This window comes from Calidris pugnax, unplaced genomic scaffold, assembly GCF_001431845.1.
Source record: "Calidris pugnax isolate Ruff unplaced genomic scaffold, ASM143184v1 scaffold1, whole genome shotgun sequence".
NCBI classification, from domain to species: domain Eukaryota; kingdom Metazoa; phylum Chordata; class Aves; order Charadriiformes; family Scolopacidae; genus Calidris; species Calidris pugnax.
Window position 1 is genome coordinate 6,015,273 of NW_015090800.1, and position 24,065 is coordinate 6,039,337.

At 45.4% G+C, this 24,065-nt stretch overlaps 1 protein-coding gene across 6 annotated transcripts in view; it reads right to left on the minus strand.

The window, feature by feature from the left end:
* IQSEC3 (IQ motif and Sec7 domain 3) overlaps positions 1 to 24,065 on the minus strand; it is a 59,277-nt gene that overhangs the window by 30,287 nt on the left and 4,925 nt on the right. For 4 of the 6 annotated variants that reach the window (XM_014937201.1, XM_014937205.1, XM_014937204.1 and 1 more), the window contains exons 2-4: positions 21,855 to 21,933; positions 8,740 to 9,028; positions 673 to 1,766 (exon numbers count right to left, since the gene is read on the minus strand). In XM_014937201.1, the coding sequence (XP_014792687.1) occupies positions 673 to 1,766; positions 8,740 to 9,028; positions 21,855 to 21,933 (1,462 nt within the window). The remainder of the gene's footprint in view (positions 1 to 672; positions 1,767 to 8,739; positions 9,029 to 21,854; positions 21,934 to 24,065) is intronic. The other 2 variants (XM_014937207.1, XM_014937206.1) reach the window with 2 other exon arrangements.

A 24,065-nucleotide genomic window follows, 5' to 3' on the forward strand; every position in this document is an offset into this window, starting at 1 on the left:
AAATCTAAAGCTCCTTATAGCAGCTCAGCTGCTTTCTGCCAATCCAGAATAGATTATGTGTGACCCCTTCAGTTAACCTCTTCTGACGGTAATCTCTGGGCTGCTCTGCTTTTGCTTTCACACCTACAGCCTTTTCATAGGATATCAGACTCAGATGTATGAGAGACTGGTCTGTCAGGTGAAAATCTATCTGAACACCAGAAGGAAAATGACAGCCAGAGCACTCATACTGGCCTAGCCAAGCTCAGCTCTACCTTCTCTTTACTTGGGAATGCCCCATGTTAAGTAACCAGGGCTGGGTTTACATCCCCAGCTACGCTTGTTCCTTTGCAACAGAGTGGAGCAGGAACCCAGATCCCAGGTTCAACTGGTGGATGCCAAATGGACAACAACTGAGAATGAAGGTTCAGAATTCAGGAGAGCATGGGCACTACTACTGGGGCACTGGGCTTGTTCCTCTGTTGGGCAGAAGATCAGGACAGCACTTGGATGACTTTAAGGAAAAAGCTTCTGGACAGCCAATCTGTGGTCTGCATTGCATGCCCAGATGGTCATGCCCTTGAATATGAAAAGAACTTCCCCAGAGATGGATCTAGACCAAGAGCCTGACATCACCTGTTCCTGTGAGGCACGAAATAGGCTGGGAAACAGGAAAGAGGAAGAGTCACTTACATATTAAAGAGGTTCAGCCCAATGCGGTAGAGACGCTTCCTCATGGTGTCTGTGGAAAGTGTGGGGGACTTGCAGCTGGCTGGATTCTCGCAGTGGTACCTTGGGAGGCTGAGGATCATGGCCTGCAGTGCTTCTTTTGAGGACACCTCAGAGGCTGACTTGGCTGAAGTGGAAGTGCTGCTGCTGCTCAGCTGCTCTGAATTGTCTGCATTCTCAGACTCGGAGCCTTTGCTTTGCCCCATCTCGTTGCTAGCATCCAACTGGAGCTTCTGCACTGTCATCTGCCCAGGCTCAGCACTGCTGTCTCCTGTGCCATTAGTACTGACATTCACCTCAGTGAGAGTGTGGCTGTTCTGGAGAGCTCCAGACTCAGGTGAGCTCTCTGGGGCAGCCGGTGGTTCACTGGCTTCTGCCTCCCCTTCTCCTGGGCTTTCTTCAGCCTTGGCAGCTTGAGAGAGCCCAGCCTGACCATTGCTGCTGAGGCAGTTTGCCATGGACACCGAGGTAGACGATGAGACAGAGATGTTCTTGTTGTCAATCTGGACTGTGACATCTCGAAAAGCCATCATAAGAGTGCTGCTGCTCTTGGGTAGGGTATCTGGCAGGAGCCCTTCCTCCTTCTCCTTCTCCTGCAGCTCAGCTTCTAAGTCTTGGTTTGGCTGCATTGAGCTGGCACTGAAGGTCTCCCTTATCTGGTATGAGCCCCCATCTTGCAGTGAGCACATGGTCTTCAGGCTCCAGGTGCTGAGGGCATCATCAATAGACTTGGCCAGTGACTGAACTTGTTCCGTGAAGGAGTCCTCCAGCTCGGTCAGTGCTCCACTGATGGTAGCTGGCAAAGACGGGGACCTCACCAATGGGATGCCCACAAAGTTGTACCCCTCCACCAGGGCTTTCTCAGCGGAGAAGCTCTCCGAGTTCTGGACCCGGACTTTTCTCAGTGAGATGCGACGTGGCATGCGGCTCTCCAGCAGTGAGTTGCGGATCTTCTCAAAGTTCTTGCTGAGCTGGTACTGCCGGAAAGCAGTCTGGATGGTGCAGGCTGCCCTGCGAGATACCAGGTGACCTCCGTATTTGTGCTCTAACATTTCGATCTGAAAGACATACAAACACAAGAGGTTATTTTTTGCTAATTGACTTCTGATGGCTTTCTGTTACACGAGTTCCTACACTGATTAGCCTGTAATGACTGTCAGAAGAACTTCTAACACTGAATTAGCTTTTTCCTGCACTGCCAGTGCCCTTGACTTCAACAGAAGGCCCCCCTTAGGGCATGGCTGGCTAAAGCAGCGGTACTGTGAGCTTCCTCACAGCTGTAACATGACCGTGCCTCTTCCTAGAGTGTCAGCCATAAAAGCTGGAGCCTGGAGGTGCCCTTCCCTTGCAGACCCACTTCTGATGGCCTTTAGGGCACACTCATCACTGCAAATACAGTGTTTTAGCAATGTGTCTTCCTGGCCAGCAGTGCTCTGGTAATGTCAAGCATCATCCCTTTTCTCAGAGTGTTACTAATGCTCCTCCCCTCCTTAGTCACCTTAAGAAATCCTCCCAGGGAAAGGAGAAACCATTCAGAAAAAGGAAAGAAAAGTTAATTTTTAAAGGTAGAAAATGCTGACTTGATCATGGGTGCTAGTGAGAAACATCAGCTTCCACAGAAGCTAGTGAAGGCTAGGTTTGTTCAGTTCTTTTAAAAAACAATCTGAATCCCAAAGTGTCTTCCTTTCTGATACCTGAGTTTTTCAGGTGTCAGCCAGCAGTGAATTGGAAACTACCCAAGAGAAGAAAAACTCTCAGTTTTGAAAGGTAAAAAATCCTGATTTAAAATGTTGAGTCAAGATATTAAGAACAAGTAGAAGGAGGATTTACTCCTTCCTGAGCTGGTAACAACAAATACACATGTAAATACATATGCATACAGCTAAGTGGCATCTCAACAGCCTTCAACAAAGCAAGTGTGTATGGTGGTTTCTCTTCCATAGTCTAGCATTTATACTTCCCTCACTCTTCCTCTGCAGCTGGATCTTCACTAACAGGCTATGGGAGAATGACAGATAACTTGGTTCCATTGAGCGACCGACAGAGGACAAGTGGGACAGTGTGAAGACGATGGTGGATGATGGGATTGAAGAAAAAAGGACGAACTCAAATTGCCTTCACTGAGGTTTTGCCTGAACTATGAGCTAAACTCTACATTGCCAGCACTTCACACTGCAGAGTGCAGGTGCAGACTGTAGTGTTTATATTCGTGTGTGCACATGTGGAAAAGCCAAAAATAAAGGTGAAGTGCAGGACTGGGAGTGCTGATAAAATCATTCCTGAATTAACAGCAGTACATCATTAATGTGGTGAGTATGAGCTCATTAGCAGATCCAAAGGATGAGTTTCACTGACTGCATCCTTATCCCTGGACAGATACCACTTTCCCCTCACCATACCTTTCTGGCCCAGGATGAAGGACTGCACAAAAGATCTGAGTTTAAGTGCAAACTGTTTTTGTAGTCAAAGCGAGACTGAGGCATGAGCCTCAGCTTGCAGTCATGTCATGCCATCTGCTTCTGTCTTTTCCTTTTTTTTGTAACACTATGTAAGTTGCAGATAAAACCACCAGTGAGTGATCTAGCTACAAGTGAAGCCCTGAAATGATAGCTGTGAGAAGTGTAAATCACCTCTGGTGTCTTTCCAATACTAACTCCTCTGGAAGTAGGTGAAGATGATATGACCTTGGGAGATGACAGGAAGAAAGGAACAACATGACCCCAGCCATTCTCTACCCAGCACTGGAATCCTGGCTGCTGGAGTAAGTACTGAAGGATTTGCCCATTCATCATTTGCCCCCATCACCCCAGGCAGCAACAGGTTTAGGGATCCTGCTGCACACTGGATGAGAGGCTGCTATTTCTGGAAGGGAGCAGGAGAGGGCACATCCTTTCATATGAGCCAGCAGTGCATGCTGGCAGCCCAGAAAGCCAACCGCATCCTGGGCTGCATCAAGAGAAATGTGGCCAGCAGGTCACGGGTGATTCTACCCCTCTACACTGCTCTCCTAAGACTCCACCTGGAGTACTGCATCCAGCTCTGGAGTCCTCAACACAGGAAGGACATGGACCAGTTGGAATGGGTTCAGTGGAGGGCCACTAAAATGATCAGAGTGCTGGGGCACCTCTCCTATGAAGACAGGCTGAGAGAGTTGGAGTTGTTCAGCCTGGAGAATAAAAGGATCCAGAGAGACCTTGTGGCATTTCAGTACCTCAAGGGGGCTTCCAAGAAAGCTGGAGAGGGACTTTTTACAAGGGCATGTAGTGATAGGACAAGGGGTAATGGTTTCAAACTGAGACAGGGTATATCTTGATTAGGTATTAGGAAAAAATTCTTCACTAGGACAGTGGTAATGCACTGGAACAGGTTGCCCAGAGAAGTTGTGGATGCCCCATCCCTGGAGGTGTTCAAGGTCAGGTTGGATGGGGCTTTGAGCAACCTGGTCTACTGGAAGACGTCCCTACTCATTGCAGGGGTGTTGGAACTAGATGATCTTTAAGGTCCTTTCCAACTCTAACCGTTCTATGATTCCATGATTCCATATTTCCCTTGCTGGAAATGAAGCAGCGACTCTTTGCCTTATGCTCAAAAACAGGGTAGGCTTCAGTTTTCTGTCTGCCTTGTCCTGTCCTTGAATTCCATCTGTCCAAAGCAAGCATCAAAGACCAGCATGGAGAATAATAGCAATTTGTTTAGCAATGGAATTGGTCACTGCCGTTACAGAGGCAGCTGTCTCAGGGTTCTGCCTACCCCTAATTTAAAAAACATTGGCCTAATACTTGCCCTGCTGCCCTCCCAGAAAGGGTCTGTAGAACTGGTGCTAAAAATCACCCACACAATGACCAGGGATCCAGGTTCATTTACCACAAGACCTCTCAGTAGGCATTTTGGATAAACAAGGTCCCTGCTTATCTCCAGAATTTGATGTGGCAGGAAAGAGGGATACAAGGACAAGAAGAGATTCTGGGTAGCAAGCAGAAGGGTTTTGCTGGGTTTCTTTGTCCTTCTTTCCAAAATGACCATCTTAAATCCCACCATAAAACCAGCACTCCTGCCACATCTCTGCAAAGTTGGACTCACTGGAAATAGACTGAGTTATGCCCTGGCCCTTCCCTTCAGGAGGAAGGCTCAGGCAGATAAATGCAAATTAAACCAATAACCTGCACAGGCCCAACACAGACAGTTATTACTGACAACTGACCATGAGCACTTAATATAACAGTCTGGTTAATCACAATGGAGAGCTAATTGTGCTGGGAGGAAAAGAGGAACAAATGGGAGGGACAGACACAGCTATCTGAGGGACAGAATAATAGTAAGATGCAAAATAAGGCAGAAGCAAGAGCCTTATAATTATCTGAGGTTTCCAAGGAGGTAACAGCCATTCTGAAAACATGAAATTCATATGCTCTGATCTTATTAGAGGCCAAGACAAGATGTCATTGCTGATCTGAAGTAAAAGGCCAGTTTATCTCATGCAAGGACAGTTCCCAAAAAGGCAGACTTTAATAACTACTAAGAGGAGAGATCCTTCTAAAAGTCTAAAAGAACAGTGCAGGCTGTCAGTACCTTCATAAAACATCACCAGCTTTTCTCAGCCCATTATCTCAGACCTCCCAAAAGGCTAAGGCACTAAGAAGTAGAAGAAGATGTAAAGTGAGAGGACTCCCAACGTAGACTGTTCTCCAGTTCATACCAGGTGTGCAAGGGCGAGTTCTGCCACCCGTCCCTGTCCAATGCCAGGGGAGTCCTACAGTGTCCTGGGGCTGGGATAACAAGGACCAGGGACTGGTGCAAACAATGCTTGAGAAGACTGGTGAAGTCAGAAGCAGCACCCCCATGGAGAAGTGTCCTTCCCACCCTTGCTTGGTAGGAGTCGGTCTCAGACTCTCTCTCCTTGATGCACCCCAGCCATGTACTGTTTACTGATGTCTGAGACATTCACATTTGCTATCAGGTCAAGCTAACTGACACTCCAGAGGAATTAAGGATTTCACACAGCTGTTGGCCTGTTTTCTTCCTCTCAAGAGGAGGAAAGGGCATCCATTAGCACCACAGCAGTCACAGGTAATGGAGATGTATGTCTGGCTTGCTGGAGGAACCTTCTCTTCCCATCTGAGAGGCGAGAAAGGCCAGACATGATTGGCCTTCTCTCACTCCTAATAAACCCTATGAATCACAAGTAATTGCCTACTTAAAGCTACTCTTCTCTGGGGAATGATCTGACAGCCGGCGCCAAAGGAAGGGAAAAGCGGGAGGGGGGTCGGGGGGATTTCAAAGAATAATTAGCTTAATACATCTCTGGACCTCAATATGAACACTCAGTCTGAGCAATTCAGGCCTTGTGGCTGAATTAGAAATGGCTGGGAAATATCCATTGCCATGAGGGATTGCACATGAAGGCAGCTTTAACAAGGTCAGCCTAAGGCAAACCATGTTGGCCTGAAAATGGCCAACATTTGAGGTGCACACCCATGGCTTTGCTGCCTATAGGCATAAATTCCTAAATACACCAGGAAAGAATGGGCCTGATCTTATTCTCAGCACCAGTTTCCACCCAGGTTGCCACTGAGCATGGTGACATAGCACCACGTTAGCAAGAAGAGAATCAGGCTCAGTGACAGAATCGGAGTCACTCCAGTCAATGTATGTGTTCTAAAAAAATAAAATAAAAAAAAGACACACAGAACATACACGTTCCCTATCACTCATTCTTAATGCCTCTCCCTTCCACCAACCTTTCACAATGGAAGGATATTGCATTAAGGGCCATGTGTTTATGGGACTTTTCCTTCATACATGGGACATCTGCCACCCTTAGCACAGCAGAAGAATATGTATGACTGAAAGCATGTTCCTCTCTTCTGTGATCCCCTCCATTTTCCCAATATACAGTACAGCCTAAGCATTGGGGAACTTTAGCACTTGAGTTTCCTTTCCAGCCTTCCAGCTTAGTGTACTTCTGCTTTGTACACTGTCAGCATGCTCTGTTTCATGGGATAGAGAGCAAGGAGAGCCATGACAGCACTCACCAACCCTCTAGTATGATGCTGAGAGGTAGATGACCTGCAACTCTAAGACCTGCAGAGGAGGCTGCATGCTACCCTCCTTCCTTACTCAGTCTTCTCCTGAAAGCTAAATGTGACTTCAACTGCACTGTGAGGCTAAAGATGTCCTCTTCCACTTGTGTTTCTTACTGCAAGTTCTATTAATGTATTACAATTTGTGCTATGACTAGGGAACTACTGAAATAGTGCTGTGAGGGTCCTATCATCTTTATTCCCATTCAAAAAAAGTACCTGACAAGTAAGTTGATAGGATTATCTATGAAAACACGTTAGAGTGCAAGACTGGAAGAACTAATACTCTCCACTCACTGAAAATCACCCTTCCAGAGCTGGAGCCAATCCACTGACGGCATCCATCAGGCTGGGAGCACACATACCATCAAGCCCCTTTTTCTGTGAGAAAAGTGGTTTCCCCTTTGAGATAGTCTAGGTCCCCGCAAGGTCAGTACTGCGAGGCACCAGAATTTAATGAACGAGTAGCTAACATGTCTCTCTGTCTCACATGCAGGCAGGGCAGGTCTGGCCTCTGCTGCAAGAACAGTGATAGGACAACATGACCTTAAAGCCAAAATAACACAGGACAGACACTCCCCAGGACAGATCAGAGCAGCTCTAGGGCATTGCGGAGGCTAAGCCCATATATAGCAGCCAAGATCTGGCCCACCCTGAGGATATGTCACATTAGTTTGTGAAGCCAGTTAATTAGCCTCTCTTGTTTCTTTTCCTGGTGTGAAGCAGGAATTCTGTCTGAGTTGAGTATGCAGTATTTTGAGAAAGACAGAGCTAAAGAACCAAGGTCTCTTTTCTGCTCAGGAATTTATTGGGCCATTGATCTGATATTTATGTTTAAGGACATCAGCTATGCCTTGAGGGAAATGGCAGAGAGATGTCCCAGGAGCAGCAGCTTCTTCTATATAAACCTCATTAGCTGAGACCCTTCATCTGCAATAGTACAGCTCCCACTGAACGTAATCTGGGTACTGTCACTAGCGCTTGCCTGTCCTCCTCATCTCACATACTGCAGGGTCTGGATATCAAACAGCCTCTGGATGAGTTGCCATCCCTGGGAAAAGTCAGAAATGACTCTTTAGGGTTTGTTTGGCACAACAGCTCTCCTGGGCTGTAATCTGCAGAGATGCTGTGGGGAGGGGAAGTGGAAGAGGGGGCACGTTTCACCTCATTGCTTTTGAGTAAGGAGGCCAGCTGCTATTAGCCCTGGTCCCACTATCCCCTGCTGTGATCCCATCAGATGTAGCTAGAGATGGGTAGATTTGTGCTCTGGAGCTAGGCTGTAGCCTCAGGCACAGGAGGCAAGGCTCGCAACTTCAAGAACTGAATCATTTTCTCTCAGCCTGTTAAACCTGCCTGTCTTTTCAGCATCCATCGCTAGATTGAAGGCAGGGTTGGTAGCAATACAAAAACATCGTGGTAGACACTGTGCACGACACTCATTGAATAAACCCCACTTCTCCTGAAAGCCCATACTTTGAAGATGCGAACATGGTAGCACACTGGGGACTTGGCCAGTGTGATCCAAGAGGACAAGATGGCTCTTGGAGACCATCCCATGACGGAGGTCTGTTGTGACAGTCAGTTGCTGGGAGCCCTATAAGCACTGTAGGATTGTGAGCAAGGCAGTATCTCTGGATGCCATAGCTCTTGGCTGCCCGCAACCTGTTCCTAAGCCTACAGTCACAACTGGGTATCTGGGTCCGTTTTGGACCACAGAACCCAGGCAACGAGGAGCAGAGCCCAGCAGTTTTGGGTGAAAGGGTGTCACAGTCATAGGTGGGGGAAGCTACTTCCTCCATCAGCCCCATGTAGCCAAAGGGCCAGGCAGGTCAAAAGCTCAAGGTGAACAAAAGGCTAAAATATTTGCTGAAAAGCCATCCCACCACAGTGCGAATGCAGTCCCACCCACCCCGTCCCCTTCTCCCACAGCCTGAGGAGGAAGTCTCTGTACCTGTTTATTCTTTAGGTCAAGGGAGAGCTCATAATCGGAGGCAGCTGCATGGGAACACGAGGCCGTCCCTTTGCTGCGCTGCACTCTCACTGGGGAGCCCGTGTGGTGGAGGCTCGCCTTCTGCACCAGAGGGGAACACCCCGCTGCCTGCTCTTCTTGGAGCTCCTCATGCTGGGCTTTTAGCGTCAGGGTGTCGGACCTGCCTTCCTGGCCACTCTGTCTGCCGGCCTCCTTCGGATCCTCCGTTTCACACCCGGCTTTCTTGCTTGTGGAACCGCTGGGATCGTCACTGTGAACAAAATGCAATGTTTTGCTTTTTTTATTTGATTTTTTTTTTTAATATATATTTTATTTATGATTATGTTTCTTGTTGCTTGCTATACTCATTCACTGAGCTGCATTTTAAACGTTTAGAGAGCCTGGGCTGGGGGGAAGGTCTCTCTCAGTGATGGATCAGGACTTTAGGCTGGTGCAGCCAAAGCTGATACCTCCTTCCCTGAGAGCAGGAACCTGTATAAACCAGTCCCGTGACTCCTGGGGCTGCCTGAAGGTGCTGTAGTTGGAGGTGAGGAGCCAAGGAGGGTGTCGTGGCCAACAGACAACTCTCCTGCTCCTTGGAGTAGCTAGCAGCTGGCAGTCACCCCTGTGCCCCCGCTGCCTATTGCTCAGCATCCCCCTGTGCATCCCAGAGTCCCACCAGGAATGGAGCCTGGACCCCAGGGTTCAGTTTTCCCCTGCCTAAGGGCATGTGGGAAATGGTGCAGGGGCAGCTGAACGTTGCAGAGTTTCCAGAGAAACTCTTGGAGACCTGAGAGTATAAAGATGCAACAGAGCCAGCCAGCCCTGAGACCCTGAATCTTTAAAGCATGTCTGTGATACGGCTGTAGCAGACTGCAAAACTCCCATGAAAGAAGCTGTTTCTTTCTGACCCACAGATTGTTGTGCCACTGAGAACCTGCGGAGAAAGAAAAACATCCCTTTCTCCTGCCAGCCACAGCACGAATTGTGTGAAACCAGGGCCCGGCAGCAGTGAACTCTAAGAGAGCTGGAGACCTGGCATGGGGCTCTAGACAGGATGGGATTAGCGCATGTCTGGTGCGTTGAAGTGCTGAGGAAGCCTGTCATTAAACCTCTCTTGCTGAATATTTTCAAGAATCATCCAATTTCAAAAAAGGTTTTGGTATTCTGGGTTACCGTTTGAACCATGAGAGTGTTTGTTTGTTGTTACATTAGTCTCCTTCCAGTGGCTACAAAGGAATAATTTATGATTTCCAAGAGCGTGCAGGCCAGTCCAGATGGACTTTGGGTTCTACTGTACCATGTATATCAGATACAGCTCCACTGATTTCCAGGGGATGAGTATTTAGCTGAGAGCAACATCTAGTTTGAAAATAGTTACCACAGAATCAATGCGTTTAATTCCATTGAAACCAAGGATGCGTATCGCCTCCCATATTTAAATACTATTAAATTATTTAATTCACTTCTGAATCATATTTCTTTCTCTTGGATTTGCTCCACATAGGACCAGTTCTGCTGTCATCTAGATAACAAATCATTTTATGATTGGTGTTGATGTCAGAGCAAAATCAGGGAAATTAGATATGATTTTCTGTAGTGCCCAAATTACTCAGAGGCATTTAAGTCTCATTTTCAAAAGTGCTGTAAGCACTTAAGAGCCCAAGTCTTCTAACTGTAAATAGACTTTGCCTCCTAAGCCTCGGAGCACTTTTGCATACTTAGTAGTACTTTAAAATGAAGTTTATTCTCTCTAATGGCAGCTCTTCTGTTCAGGAGATTTAACAATCAAATTTAGAAATATTCCCATAGTTTCTAAAAAATCTGATGAGCCAAAGACAGTACCACAACTTCAGAATTAAGAAAAACAAAGGATTTAAAGGTAGAAAGTGTCCCCTTTTATACACATGCATGCAGTCACCAGTTGGACTGAAAAAATAAATTCACAGAAGAAACTAGTCTCTTACATACATGCTATATAATTAACTTTTTCAAAACACATTAAAATGACATATCTGCATACTCATCAACCAGCAAATACCACCACTAAAATGAGGCATAAAACTGTCCTTTTAGGTTGTACACCTTACAAAATCTTTCCTTGTTCTATTCCTGATACTATACAATGGAACACTTTTTTTGTACGCCTAAATACATACATGTAGAGTATGTACTCATTTTTAACTCCTCCTATTCTACGTCCATCCACATTGCAAGAAACATTAACAAAAGTCTTTTCTCTTACAGCTCTCACTGAAACGTTTTTATTGGCAGCCTCTGTTTTATCCATTCTCATTTTAAGCAGCAGAGCAGTAATTTTTATCCTCAGCTCAAGGGATAACCAAGCGAACATAGATTTGATCATGTTTTCATTGAAGTGCATGCCAAAAGCCTAACAAGTATTTCAGTGGGAACCGGACTGTGCCCTGCAATGCAATTTCAGCTAGACTCATAAGCTCTGATTCAGCAAGCCACATATCCCAAATTGCTCTGCTGAGTCAAGGCCGCAGTGCACAGTGTGTTACACAGACTTTCTTTAGGGCAGTTCAGGGCCTGAGGCAGCAGACTAGAGAGATAGTTGACTTCCCTTGGAGCATGAATGGACTCTAAATGCCAGCAAATATTCCCTGACGTGGTGGTCCTCTAAACACTTGCACATATGCTTAACTCTATTTTTCTGAGGGCCTCCACTGAACGCTCGTGGTAGAACGTGAAGTGTGTGCATAAGAGTTTGCAGCATTCAGACCCATTGCTCTGTAAGGCTGAACATCACCTCTAGTGTATGCTACCTATTTGGTTTTCTGTCGCATACAGTTTAGAGTCTGAGTGAGTAACATTCATAGTGACAGGATACCCTGCATGCACTGCTAATACAGGAGAAAAAACCAGCAGGCTTTATAGAATCACAGAATAACCTAGGCTGGGAGGCAAGGCTGGAGGTCTGTATTCCAACTCCCTACTCAAAGCAGGACCATTTTCAAAGACAGATAGGTTGACCTGGGCTTTCTCCAATCAACTCTTGAATACTTCCGGACATGAAGACTCCCCAGGCTCTCTGGAAAACCTTGTCAGGGCCCTTAGTGCACAAATAGACCTTAATGGTCTAACCCACTTCACCTGGGGCCCATACAAATACCCCCTGCACAGTTTCCCCCTTTCAACCCATCCCAGGGCCATCAGTCCCTCCCCCAGCAATGCTGTAAGATGCTGATCTCCAGCTCCACCACTGCCTTCCCCTTTCCACGGCCACGGACCCACTCGATCTGGACTCTGACCTGCAGACTGACTCCCCAGCTTGACCTTGGACCTGCCTCATCACCATGGACCTACCCATTGATCACTGTCTCTGTCTGACTCTCGCTGGACCTGATTCTTACCCTGGACTATGAGGCAGAGGGCTTTGGACCAACCCAAAATGCTCAGAGCTGAGCATTTCGGTTAAATGCCTTTCACCTCATTAGGCATTTAGGACATTCCTCAAGACACAGGAGGGCCCTAAGACTGCAAGTACTAAGCGCACACATTCAGTGACAGTTGTGTGAGAAGCACCACCAATCTCAGTGCTCCCGCTCACAGTGAGTAACTGAAGCCCCTAAAGACACTGTGCTAGGATAAGGGTGTAAGCTAACCACACGTACACATATAACCTTGCCTTCCTCCTCCATGCATGCTCTCAGCCTAGTGAATACACCCATAAAGAATGTATTCTGCTTATGCGTGGAATTTTCTGAGGGTCAAAACTCGGTCAAATCAAAATCAGATTCCACTGAAGCACTCAAAGGCATTTTTCAGCTAGACGTTTTTATGCTAAATATAAACTTTTTAACCCCCTGCTGGTTTGGCTGTTGTGCTGTTCAGAAAGCAATAGCAAACAGTCTTGCTGAAGTGGGGATAGTTTCTACGTGTTCTTTTTGTGAAAAAACAAAATAAAATAAAAATGGCTGAACTACTTAGTGGGGAAAAAAAATCTCCCCCCCCCAAAAAAAGAGAAACCTACTTCACCTTTGAGGAAGAGACCAAACCTGGGAAATTTCAGCTTTAGCTGGTAAACTTCAGTGACTTATAAGCAATGGAAAAAAGGGGTAAAGACAGACCTTGCTTAGCAGCCTGAATGTTAGCATTACAGCCCGATGGTTCCACTTACCAGCCTGTACTTCTCCTGGGTTTACTCCCACCTTGAACCTGTTTTGAGGGTTTTGTGAGGAGGCCTATTCTCTGTTGTCCAGTAGCAGCAATGGATGAAGCTCTCATATGAGTGACAAAACATGCTGCTAAAGATTGATACTGATGCTGCAGCGAAATATAAGCTAAAATCTTAACAATCCTGGTGGGTTTTTTTCCCTCTGATTTACACAGTTGATTTGCATTGGTGGAGCACAATTTTTGTTAATGAGTCAAGGCTCAGTAGCTATTGTAATGATAGTAACAAAAAAACCCCCAACAGTAAGAAAAGTAAGTAGGGCAAGGATAGATGCCACGGCATAGAAGATATCTGGGAAAAATTGTTATGAAGTATATTATGGGGATCCACCTACTTTCCACTGGCCAGTGAGCGATCAACCTCCCTGGCTGTGGGATGAAGGAAGGGAATGGAGCTATTGCACATTCTGTTTCTTAGACGAGCAAATTTTTCTAACCACTTGTAATAATTAGAAGTCCCATGCAGAGACTGAGGTGTGAATCCCAATGTCCTGGCCCAAATCCAACTAGGTTAATTTAGTATCCCGGCATCACCCCTGCAGTTTCAACTGTAATCAGTGTTCTTTACTTGCTGTCCTAAAGTATCATATACCACCATCTTTCACAGTTTTTACAGCTACTTTTGCATGATAAACGAAGCAATTTTCTGCTAGTCATGCAATCAGGTAGGGAAGGTTTGTAACGTCTTTGAATTCTCTTTGATTGAAAGTTGTAATATTAATGTAAATCACTTGCAATCAGATAAAAAAGGAAGGCTACAAATTCAGCTCTTCTGTTCTTCCTAGACGTTCCTACATGACTTTTATGACCCATAGCAACAAGCTTAGTCATTATTACAAAGAGATTTCATCTGCTGTAGAAAACATCTCCCATGTTTCAGGTATCTCCTGCTACTTTTGCACTGCTGACTTGTATATGCCTGCTGCAGACAGAAACCAGTTTTGTTAACAAAGATGGTGACTACAGACAATCTGACCTGGGGCTTATGTGAAATACTACAGATACTCTAGCATTTCAAAACAGGGTTATCGGGGTTCTGGGCTGAATCCTAGTGTTTGTTTCAAGAAAGCAGGATGGTAAAAAAGCTCTCACTGAGACAATTCATCTGGCACCCTTAAATATTTTTATCTAGTTGGATGCTCCACACATTAGATTCCATTGCCCCACTGGCAAATACCAGAATCAGTGCATGGTCTGAGAGTGATTTTCATAGCTCTCGGAAAGGTGTTTACAGGCTACTTGAGTGACTAAACAGGGCTCTAAGGCCAGGAGAGCTACTCTTATCAAGGACAGTAATGTTAGTCCTGTAAGAAATTAAAACTGAGCTTTCTCACTGATCACTCCAAGACAGAAAGCTCATCTCTTTGCTCCTTCTCTCCTGAGAGAAGAAAAATTATTGCAGATAAACAAGAGTAATAACAGAGTAATAAAAATAGCAATGGCTCTTCTGGATAAAGATATTAAGGAGGCTGATTTCACCTCCTCTATGTGTACCTATGTCACTCCAGGAGAAGGACACATTGCTGTTTCTTTTGTATAACTTACTAAACACCTTCTTCATGGTATTCAAGGTCAGTGAGCAGGATTGTGACCTGTAACTGAGGGAAAGACTACATGGACTAGTTGTGAGGGACCACAAAAATTTATGAATCCATTTCACAGAGCTCCTTATGAGGTTCATTTGGTTATTGTATATAAGCTGCTCTAAAGGGCTGTAAGCAATTAATATTGTCATGGCCTGAGAGCCATATGAGACTTCAAAGCTTCAGAGATATCAGAATAAAAAACCGTTAGAAAGTACCATATGGAGAATTAGACAAAGAGGTCAGTAGCTAATGCCAAGAGAACAGAGTCCAGACCCCAAGTCTGCAAGAACCTGTGCCCCCTCTGTCTTAAGACATTTCAGGATTTCTGCTGTCCTCTCTCCTCTCCCTGCTCACAAAAAAAATAAATATATCAGTTGCTGAGCTAGCAGGGTCCAAAGTGCCTTTTCAGTTTATTTCATTTCAGTGTTCCCTGAGGACATCCATAACATATGGTGAATGGGTTGATCAGAATTCAATGAAAAAAAGTGGCTGAGACAGGCTTGGTAATTTATGGGATCTTTTCAAGGTTCAGAGATTTCTGACATGCTGGGGGTCTGAGTGCAAAAGAATTGCTTCTGATTTGCTTTTAAGTTCAGGTTTTAGGGTGACTTGGAGGCAATGCTCTCTGGAAGCATGCTGAAAATGATGGAAGGCAAAGTCTCTCCTGCCAGAGAGGCAGGGAACTTGGAACTTGATCTTGGCAAATCATCCCCTGCCAGGCGAGCTACAGCTTTCTCAGACAGTCTCCCCCAACACAGACAAATATAGGAACAAGATTCTGATTTTGTCTACATTCACGTAACACCTTGCAAAGCGGTGGCACCAAGCCATCTTCTCACACTAGTTTTACCCAAGAGGAATTAATGATAATTAGCCAAGCTCATTACCCATCCCGGAATATATTACTTGTTTCATAAAAAAGCTGGCACACACACCTGTAAAATAGATTTGACAGTACAGTACAGTGAATATATTGGAAATCAATTAAATTTAACATCCTTTAGCGCAGACCGAACCAGGCAACATCTTTTCAACATTGCTTAAAGTGTTTTCGGTGAGATGTATACTAAGCAGACAGAAAATGTAATAATACTAGCAAATGCCTCATGTCCCACAGGGTCCAACACGCCAAAGTCAGGGCCTCCATCTCAGATTTGGTATTTAAATATCATCACCATGTGCTGTGCAATCCCCACACTGTTGTGTTGTTGTACCTTTTGCTACCGAACAACACTACAGGAGCTAAACTTTTCTGATGCACCCCATGTCCTTGATTGTCCAGGTGTCAGTCTGGACTGGTTGCCTGTCTGAGTGCCAGGCTCCTCATGACTAACTTCAGCCAACTGAGGACTACAGTCTCTGCTTTTTAATGGAGACAGACAGGGTCCTCCAGAGAGTGACTTGGAACAACTGAAAACACTCTCACTGTACGGGTTTATGGTGCAAGGCTAGCTGTGCTGGGTGGTGTGTTTCTCACACAACTTTTTCCTTATAGTTCCTACGTGTGTCTGGGTGACACCTTAGAATAAGACTTGGGCCATCTCTGGGACATACCTCTCTTTCCTCCTCTCTTCCTAGCCATGCATCCCATTTCACCACCAGCCCAGGACTCAGCTTAGGAAGTAGAGCCCTTTTCTCAGCTGCCCACCACCCTTGGTGCTTGACTCTCCAGGCTGGTTGCTGTGATGTCCCTGCAGGTGAGAACAGGAGGAGGTCCCACAGCCTGTCACTGCAGAGGGGGTTACTTCTGGCTGCGTCAAATGGGGCACCTGTGCTTATCACTGAGGTGTGAAAAGCATCAAGTGGACAGTGAAGGCATAGGGGGGGCCCTGCTCTGCAGGGTTTAATTACTTGTACTTTAACCCCAGACTTCTTCTGCCTCTGCAATGTTTGGTAAACACGACCCTTTAGAGAAGGAAAAACAGATGGCATCCTGCATTAGTGTAACTGCCCGCTCAGCACCCCGGGAAAGAGAAACTTGGCTTCTCAGCAGCAGTCTTTCTGCCACTTCAACTCAGATCTCTTGGCTCCTCATCCCTGAGGCAGGTTTGAACAGCACCGAATTCGCTGACAAAAGCCTGCCGGTGCAATCATGCAGAAGATAGAATTTCACTGCTAAAATGAGACGAATTCAGGGCTGGGAGGCAGCAGAGCCTCTACAAGGCAAGGAAGTTCTTGCATATCTCCTCAGCCCCTTGCTCTCCTATTCCAGCTACCTGTGAGCTGTGTTGGGGACACAAATAGTGGCAGTTATAGACATAAACAAGGGCTTCTGTGGTCTTCTTTTTCCACCTGTTGGGACAGACCCTGGGTTGGACTGCACTTCTGAGTTCCTTTCTAAGGGATCAGGGTAACTGATTACTGAGTGCCAAGCCACTCTCCTTGATATTTGAAAAGCCATGGCAGTCAGGTGAAGTCTCTAGTGACTGGAAAAAGGGAAACGTTGCACCCATTTTGAAAAAGAGTAGAAAGGAGGACCCCGGTAATTACTGACCTGCCAGCCTCACTTCTGTGCCTGGGAAGATCATGGAACAGATCCTCCTAGAAGCTCTGCTAAAGCACATGGAGGACAGAGAGGTGATTCAACAGAGCCAGCATGGCAAGTCCTGCCTGACCAAACTAGTGGCCTTCTATGATGGAGTGTTTACATGAGCGGACAAGGGAAGAGATACGGATGTCATCTATCTGTACTTCTGTAAGGCCTTTGACACAGTCCTCCACAACATCCTTCTGTCCAAATTGGAAAGGTATGGATTTGATGGGTGGACTGTTCAGTGGATGAAGACTTGGTTGGATGATCACATCCAGAGGGTACGGGTCAATGGCTCAATGTCCAAAGGAAGATTGGTGACAAGTGGTGTCCCTCAGGGGTCCACATTGGGACCGGTACTGTTTAATATCTTCATTAATGACATAGACAGTGGAATTGATTGCACACTCAGCAAGTTTGCAGATGACACCAAGCTGAGAGGTTCCAAATTGGAAAGGTATGGATTTGATGGGTGGACTGTTCAGTGGATGAAGACTTGGTTGGATGATCACATCCAGAGGGTACGGGTCAATGGCTCAATGTCCAAAGGAAGATTGGTGACAAGTGGTGTCCCTCAGGGGTCCACATTGGGACCGGTACTGTTTAATATCTTCATTAATGACATAGACAGTGGAATTGATTGCACACTCAGCAAGTTTGCAGATGACACCAAGCTGAGAGGTGGGGTTGACACACCTGAGGGACCTGGACAAGCTTGAGAAGTGGGCCCCTTGGTTGGATGATCACATCCAGAGGGTACGGGTCAATGGCTCAATGTCCAAAGGAAGATTGGTGACAAGTGGTGTCCCTCAGGGGTCCACATTGGGACCGGTACTGTTTAATATCTTCATTAATGACATAGACAGTGGAATTGATTGCACACTCAGCAAGTTTGCAGATGACACCAAGCTGAGAGGTGGGGTTGACACACCTGAGGGACCTGGACAAGCTTGAGAAGTGGGCCCATATGAACCTCATGAGGTCTAGCAAGGTCAAGTGCAAAGTTCTGCACCTGGCTCAGGGCAACCCCCAGTAACAATACAGGCTGGGGTATGAAGGGATTGAGAGCAACTCTGAGGAGAAAGACTTGGGTGTGTTGGATGAAAAGCTGGACATGAGCCGACAATGTGAGCTCACAGCCCAGAAAGCCAACCATATCCTGGGCTGCATCAAAAGAAGTGTGGCTAGCAGGTTGAGGAAGGTGGTTCTGCCCTTCTACTCCACTCCAGTGGAGCCCAACCTGGAGTACCGCATTCAACTCAGCACAGGAAAAGCGTGGACCTGTTGGAGCATGTCCAGAGGAGGGCCACAGAAATGATCAAAAGGCTGGAGCACCTCTCCTATGAAAAAAGGCTGAACGAATCATCTAACCTGGAGAAAAGGCGGCTCTGAGAGACCTTATTGTGGCCTTTCAGTACGCAAAGGGAACTTGTAAGAAAGATGGGGAAAAAATTTTTAGCAGGGTCTGTTGCAACAGGACAGGGGGCAATGGTTTTAAACTAAAAGAGGATAGATTTAGACTAGATATAAGAAAACAATGCTTTATCCTGAGAGTGATGAAACACTGGAACAGGTTGCCCAGAGAGGTGGTAGATGCCCCATCCCTGGAAACATTCAAGGTCAGGTTGGATGTGGCTCTGAGCAACCTGATCTAGTTGAAGATGTCTCTGCTTATTGCAGGGGGGTTGGACTAGATGACCTTTAAGGTCCTTGCCAACACTATTCTATGATTTTATGAAGGCAGTGAGTGAGCTGCTTCTTTGTGTAACCCAGATAAATTTTGATTCTGTTGTCAAGTATCTTAGCTATTTTGTCTCTTGTGATCACTAATGCCCAGTAGAAGGCCACTGCTTGTGTCAAACCAAGGAGAAGGAAGCTCAGTCCTTATCACCATAAGGAGTAACACAGACTCAAATACCATCCTCAATACAGTTCAAACACCATTCACCAGCTTTAGGAAATCAGATATGATCCAGATTTTAACTTTGCCCGTGTGTTCAGATCTAGGGTTTTGGGTTGTCCTATGGTTGAAGATGAAGACAGATACAGTGTGGTTAGTGTTCCGTCCTCCTTTCCTCCACCCAGTGATCACCTCCCCAGGCCTGTGCAGCAGGCACAAAGCTCTACGTTTCCAATTTCTAACCTATTTTGTCACTGCTGCTTCACTCACACTCTGATCCACTTCATGTCACTTCTCTTCTCTGAGGCATTATTCCCTTTTCTATCTTTATTCCTTCCCACTTGGAAAACAGGATGACTTAGCAGCTTCAACATTTGGTCATGCAAGCTCAGATTCCCCTATGGCCACTTAAACTTTTTCTTCCCTATGAGGAATGAGGATGATTGCCGTCCCTATACTTTGTACTCAGACATGGACCTTTTGGGGCAAGATCATTAAGAAAAACAGGAGCTTTGGCTGACATAACCAATCCTACTGTGCTGTTTAGCAGAAATATGGCTGGTGCTGAATGGCATTATGCCAGTGGACTGCACCAAAGTCAATGGAGGATCTAGCCCAATATGCTATATTTTAAGACAATTTGTAACATCCTTATCAGATCCAATTATGGTGTAACAGTACAGCAATACTTTTCACAATGTAATTCTGCACCATCCATTTTTGTGCATATTGACCTACCACTCTCACATTAGTGTATTCTGGAAAATTACAGGCATCTGTTATATTTTGCCAATCACCCCAGGAGACTTTTGCAAAAGAGAACCAGCAATGTGTACATAGGGTAGTCTATCCCCATCTTCCCTCTTTCCCCAGAAGATGGGTTGAGCGAGATTGCAGTCAATTCCCATACACAAGCAATAATAAAAGCATCATAACCTGTTTACAGGAAAGCAGCAACATACCAGGGTGGAACATGACAAAGGCGACACATGGCTCTAGTCACTAGGCAAATACAGTTCCTGGTAGGATGACAGTAAAATGTGTGTGTGGAAAGAACAAAGGTGCCAACCAGAGATGATTAGAAGTTACTAGAACACACTTTCTGGTGTGGCCAGAGTTAGGTTACTCAGTCTCAAAAGAAAAATCTCACTGAACTCAGCTTCTATTTATGTCTTGATGCTTTTCCTCAAGATGAGGAAGATGGGGTGTTCTCCAGCTCTTCTGCAGTTTTTGAACAAGCCAGGTGACAGTCCCAAAAATCTCACAACTTTTTTACACCCTCTCCCTCTGCTATCTAGCTTTTTACAGAGCCCATATAGAGCGGCCTGAGCAGCTGTACAATGTGCTCCTCTTCAGCATCTCAGACTCTTCAGTTCTTCCTGAAGTATATGAAATCCTGCCAGGGCCAAATGCAGAAGGAACTCTGGAGCACAGACATGTTTTTCCAAAGGGAGAGCTTATTGTATTTGAGCACAGAGCTTGCCCCATGGGGATGGTCAGAGGTGAGTTAATATTCTAGAGCACAGAAAAGACAAAAGGCCTTTGGATTGACATCACACTGCAAGAAAATATGTAATAAAAGGCCACAGGCTCACTGCTGTCACTGCCAAATAATACTGTAATGAACAGGAATATTCCAGCCAAGGGACATGCTCATTTATCTCACGTTCATATGTTCTTGTTCCCTTCAGTTTCTTCTTTCATTTACACTATTTTTTAACTCCCTGCTTTTTCTGCTCCTTCTCTGCTGTCATTCTCCTTCTCTGCAGAGCATATTTGTCATCCATTTTCCTTACAGTAGCACTGTTATCTTTGTTGGGGCGAGTCTGTCTCCCTTTCTTTCTCAATGGCTCTTTTTTCCATCTCTTTGCCTTATCTCTCTCTGCCTTGTAAGCCATGAACAAATGTGTGGACAGAGGGTCCACAGAAACCACCTGTCAAGTTCAACAGAACACACCTTAGTGTACAAAAGATCTGGAACAGCCCAACTTTGCAGGTGGGTGCATCTTGACTGATGCAGATCAGTTCTGCTATTAGTTCATCCACTGTCTGTGCCCATTTTCCAGTGCTCGATACAAGACTATTTCCAAAGCTGTCATAGCCTCTTCTCATGCATCTCTGTGGCATTATCATACAGAAAACACAGGATATAGCAGGTGTTTATGTTGCATTCCACTGGTACCAAAACATTGCCATGTTATGGACAGGGAATTCTTTGAAATACAAGAGAGAGAACATGAGGATTGTCTGCAAGCCACAAGTGAATCACCTAGTATTAAAGTAACTAACTGATCTCAGTAGCTGTTGAAAGTGGCTCCCACAACTCTAAGGTTGGCTATGACTGATTCTCTTTACTGCTGCTGCAGCCCAAGAAATGGCAAGCACTGTCACACATAGGAGAAATGTACCAGAATCTAAGTCTAAATTCCCCTAGGGCTAGACCCATATAAGCAACAGAAGTACCAGGGAAAAAGGAAGAACTGGAAGAACATGTGACCAGTCAAGGCTGGATACAGCTTCAGGCTCTCAGAAAACACGTGATGGATATCTCTGCAGTTTCAAAAAGGGTATTTCAGATGGGTTTTCTTTGGCGTCTCTCTCCTGCCATCTTGCTCCTTCCTGAAGAAAGGTGTTGATAGAGGCAAAGCAAGCAAGCAATATGACAGGGAGACTCCAATTTCTGCCAGAGATTTTTTTCTTTTCTTGTTGAAGAGCCCATCTATTCCTCACTTTACTTCCCCACCCTCATATTCTTCAAACTTGCCTGGAAGTGGCTGCACCAGCTGTTGGGGAGAAGGAGCAGGAGCCCGTACACGAGATAGTGCCAAAATGTCCTGGCAGATCTCCTTTACAGGACTGAGACGCTGCATCTGAAACTCACCTCCTGTTTCTTTGGATGCTTCCAGAGAGAGACATTCCTCCCAGGTCATAGTACCAGAAGAATTGCCAACTATACCTCCCTGTAAGAGATTCCCAAGGTTGTTGGTAACTATGATGTTAAGGATGTTCTCTAAAACATTTTTTCCTTACAACTGTGTTTCTCTATTTCCCCCAAATCCACATGCACTAAGTACCTTTGTGATTCTGGACTTAGGCTCCTGCAAAGCAATTAAAGCTGCTAGTCCTGACTGTACAAAACACCCATAAAAAGTGAGGAATCTACTCGCTCCCAAGTTGAGGAAGAGTTCAAATTTGGGTCTAGACATTACTCCTCACCCACGTCTCAGTGTCAGACTAAAATCAAAATGCTGACAACTGTGAGCTTGGGGAATATTTATGTGAACTTTGCTGACCCATCCCTGCCTGTTTGCAGCATCTTCACAACCTCCAATCATAGTATCTTGAACAGGATTATTAAGTCTACAGGGAGGAAAGACTAAGAAGTAGATGACCTGTTAAGAAGCAGAAAAAAATCCTTTCTTCAAGCCTGTGACCTCAATAAGGAAAAGCAATGAGAAAAGAAGCACAAACAAGATGTGCTAACAAAGCAGAAATGCTGCTCAAACTTCTCCTGTGTGTTTTCAAAAAAAGTGCCATGGAGAACTTTTGCACAAATGAAAGAAGTCAGACTGAAGAGCTATGTATACGAAGTCATTTGTCCTCGGAGCACACAAGGCACTGACCATGAGAGCAGAGGCTTGCGTTGCACTGGCATGTCCAGGTGCTGTATGCCTGACCTGGAGTGTTCTTGATTACGAAAAGAGGAAAATTCAGCATCCATGATCCACTAATTGTAGGAGCTTGCACTTGACACCACCAGCTGTGGGTCAATTAGTCAAGAGCTGTTATGATGTTTTGTGTGATAGGTTATAGATCTGATTTGATACAGACTAGAATCATTTTCATGTTTCACACCTGAGCCAGAGCCACCGAGTATACCTCTGGGCTGAGAGGAAGCACTAACCTCCAGATTGTATATTCAGTATCCTGCCAGCAATCCTAAATCAGAAAGGCTAATTTCCCATTTCACAAACTGGATGTACATTCTTTCTGTCAGGCGATGTCAATTTTTCACAAGTTCAGGCAAAATGTTGGGTAGCTCAGTTGTTTTTTTGTAATGCTTAAATAGTGATTGGATACGGGCGGAAAATCATCATTCCCCACCTGTTTTTTATCAAGATGCTTCAGTGGTATCTAAACGGAGAATTGACTTGAAGAGTGGCTCAGTTCTTATCAGTTTCATGGGCCTCAGTCTTAAGGGGTATTGCATTCACAATCCAAAGTCTTGTGGATTTCTCAGGAGGATCTAAGTGTTAGAGGACCTAGAGTGACCCAAGGGCAAAGTGAGAGCCGTACTGAGAGGAAAGACACTCCTGGGCTACAGCAGTGGGGAGCCAAAGAGAGACATGATGCTGTGACTGTGCAGTGGATAATACTCATGGTTCTTTTGTGCCAACGCCTTCCATGATGACTTCATAGGACAAAGTACAAACACATGTTCAATGAACACCAAGAGTTCAGGTAAAGAGACATGAAGAGTCAGAGAGAGCAGATCTCCAGAAGTAAATGAAATCAGATTTTGTTTTTTAACCATGTGCTTCTTAGGGTCTAGCATACTATTATGCAACTCAGAGAGCTGGGAAGAAAGATGTTTGAAGGCCTGATTTCAAAGAACTGTCTAAAATCTGTCCATCCACTTTTCACACTCCCACATGTAAAAATGGAGCAACAAGCGAAAAGGACTCATTCCAGACATATTTCCGTTTGAGTACTTTGGTAAATCAGAAGTGGGGCAAGAGGGAATTTCACCAGAACTGCAAGTAAGGCTGGCCTGGAGATGTAGCCAATGACTTACATGTCTCCTTACCACTAATTGGTGCTGTGATGCCAGGCAGTAACCAATCTGTGACAGTGACTATTCCAGCAGGCACTTTAGAAACGAGTACACAGCTGTTTGAAGTCTAAACTATATTGAGTTACAATTTAATTGGTCTGTAATCATGAAGTAAACACTTGCCAGTTGTACTAATCATGTTTCAACCCTGATCTAGGCAGCAGTCTCCCTACCAGAAAGGGAGGAAATATTATATGAAAATATGAGCAAATCTTGCCCAACTTTTCCATGGATGTTTCAGACCCTAACCCTTCTGCT